Consider the following 2876-nt stretch of genomic DNA (forward strand, 5'->3'; position numbering starts at 1 on the left):
TTTTTTTAGACATGAGAGGTATTATCGCTTGGAATTAACGTAGTCCGTGGAGGGTCAGGCATTGCTACACTAGTCCCCTGGGCTTCTGCCGGACCTCATTACAGCTCTCGATTTTGGAGGTGGGTTCCTCCATACCTTCTTTCTACTTTCTTTCTACATACTTTCTCCTCTTTTTTTTGTTTGTTTATATCCCCTACAGCTAGCGCCCCCCCCCCCGACATTGGATGAAGTTGGGTGTGTCTTGAGCTTTTCCTGGGATTTACCCTCCCCACACCCTTTCTTTGGTCCAGTTTACTCTTTTAATCACCTACATGCTTATATTAGTGTTTTATAAGCATGTAGGTGATACAAAGAGTAAACTCGTTTTCCATACTATCAATATGTTAGTAGCTGACAAAGGCAGCCGTTGGTTGTCAACTCTGGTATGACACGTATGCATACTATGTTTACGCATTTACATTCTGTTTATTACTTTAAGCCTCTACAGTTTACATCTGTATTGCCAATGTTTTGATTTGTAACCTGAAATGAAAAGTTAAATAAAGAAGGGAGGCGAGAAGAAAAAGGGCCGCTCTGCCATCAATGAAGTAGTTACTAGGGAGTATACCATCAATATTCACAAGCGGATCCATGGAATTGGCTTTAAGAAACGCGCTCCCCGCGCTCTGAAGGAAATCCGCAAATTCACAATAAAAGAATTGCGTACTCCTGATGTGCGCATTGACACCAGGCTGAACAAAGCTGTGTGGGCCAAAGGGATCAGAAATGTTCCATACCGTATTTGTGTGCGCTTGTCCAGGAAGCATAATGCGGATGAAGATTCCCCCAACAAACTGTACACACTGGTCACATATGTGCCAGTTACTACATACAATGGTCTACAGACAGTCAATGTTGATGAAAATTACATTAATTTTTCATTGTTGAAATAAAAAAGAAAAAATTAAAACCGAAAAAAAACACACACACACACACTCATTAAAAAACACACGCATTAAACACACATATTGCACGCACAATAAAACACACACATCACACACTCATTAAAAAAACACAAAACGGGGCATGGTCTGGACATGGCCGTGTGAAGAAGCTTGCCTATGGAGCTTTGCACGACCCTGGTTCCCTGACGGATGCTTTTGAGGATGATACAGGCACTTACCCTCCATGCCACACACAAAATCCATTCACCCAGACGATCCGGACCTTCGGTGGGTGACTATTCGCTGCTACCTCCACGTATTACCAGCCTCTCAGTGGCCGTCTGACATCCCCGTCATGTTGCCGGGCCGCAAAGAACCTGTGAGGTCCACCCCGGGCACCAGTTCAAGCAAAGTTTCAGCAGCTGGCTCCTCTAACCTCCGTGTGAGGGACGGTGTGGGACATCCCGGACCTCCCACTTCTCCGATTGTGACCCCTATGCTGCCGATTGCAGCCTCATCTCCAAGATCGGACGCCTCTTCGCCGCCACAGGGGCCTGGAGCGGATGACAATGGCAGCTGGCGGGAGATCCTACCTCGCCTCACCAGCAAGCAGGATCTGGATGACATGGCGTCCAAAATAGTGCAAGCTCTGCACGAGGAGGTCCAGGAGATTAAGCAGCAGGTGAGCTCTCTGGACCACAAAGTTACAGTAGTGGAGACGACCACCTCAGATCTGATCTCACGCATGGCAGCTCTTGAATCAGCTCAGACCAACATGCGGCTGCTCATGACATCCCTGTTTCTCCAACTGGATGATGCGGGGAATAGGTGCAATAATTTACATCTTAAAGGGATCCCCGAGGCCATAAGCGGTGCTGACCTCCGATCCACAGTGCAAGCTATACTAAATCAGTTATTGGACAAGCCATCCACTGAGCCAATTGAACTTGATTGTGTACATCGCGTGCAAACGTTTCACACTGCCACCTCAGGGGCACCCCGAGATGTGCTATGCAGAGTACACTTCTTCACTGTGAAAGAAGAGATCCTGCGCTGAGCTTGGAACAAGGGCCTGGTTGAATTCGATGGAGCGCTGATCCATATGCTGCCTGATTTGTCTCGCCACACCCTGCGGATGCGGAGAATCCAGAAACCATTGCTCGACGCCATCACAGCCTCAGGGGCATCATACAGATGGGGACACCCATTCCACCTCATAGTCCAGCGTGATGACCAGCTGTTTTTTCTGCACACTCCGTCTCAACTCCCAGATCTCTTCCACTTAATGGATATGGAAGCCATTATTCTGCTGGATTGGCCGGACTTTCTATTGGGTCCTAATGCACTCCCCACACTTCCAAAAAGTACCGCCAGATCCTTCAGGGGCCATTTCGTGCATCGGCCAGACCTGCTCTTGAATGGCATGGATCTTGACATTCCACTGCAGGCTTCAATTGCATCTGCCACTCCTCCTTACGAATCGGCTAAGCCGTATGTTCTTTCTGGGTTGGACTTCAATGTTTTACGCTTGTCCCATCGTCTACTTAGTTGTTTTTTAGTTTTTTTTTGCATAGATCTAACAGTTGTGTATGAATACTGTGTATTAGATTATACCTTCTCCACATGTCCTGTCCGACTGATCATCCTTATTGGATCCCGTAGTGTCACACAGTTTCATCTTCAGCTTTGCAGAGTGTATCCTGGGCGCTGGTGGCCAGAGATCTGCTTCCACATGGCTGCGGGTCTCCGCTCATCGACTTGATGTTATGCCACCCTATTGCTGCTGTGGAATGATGTGACACTAGGTCGCTCTTTGTGCCTTCTCTATGACTCTCCCATAGTCAAGGGGACACGGGCCACGCATCTGCCCTCGTAGTGTTGGTTTTGTTTGTTCTCATATTTTTTGTTCTATTCCCCTTAATAGTGTATCAAGGTGCTGTGGTACCTTCCCAC

General features: G+C 47.6%; 1 protein-coding gene across 1 annotated transcript; it reads left to right on the plus strand.

The window, feature by feature from the left end:
- Nucleotides 1-539: 539 nt before the first annotated feature.
- Nucleotides 540-950, plus strand: LOC108799997 (60S ribosomal protein L31-like; the record flags this gene model as incomplete). The annotated part of the gene is made up of 1 exon (XM_018571949.1): nucleotides 540-950. A coding segment is annotated over one exon (393 nt), but the record flags the coding sequence as incomplete, so codon positions are not given.
- Nucleotides 951-2876: the final 1926 nt, after the last annotated feature.

This window comes from Nanorana parkeri, unplaced genomic scaffold (genome assembly GCF_000935625.1).
Source record: "Nanorana parkeri isolate BGI_ZX_2015 unplaced genomic scaffold, ASM93562v1 scaffold1876, whole genome shotgun sequence".
Lineage (NCBI taxonomy): Eukaryota > Metazoa > Chordata > Amphibia > Anura > Dicroglossidae > Nanorana > Nanorana parkeri.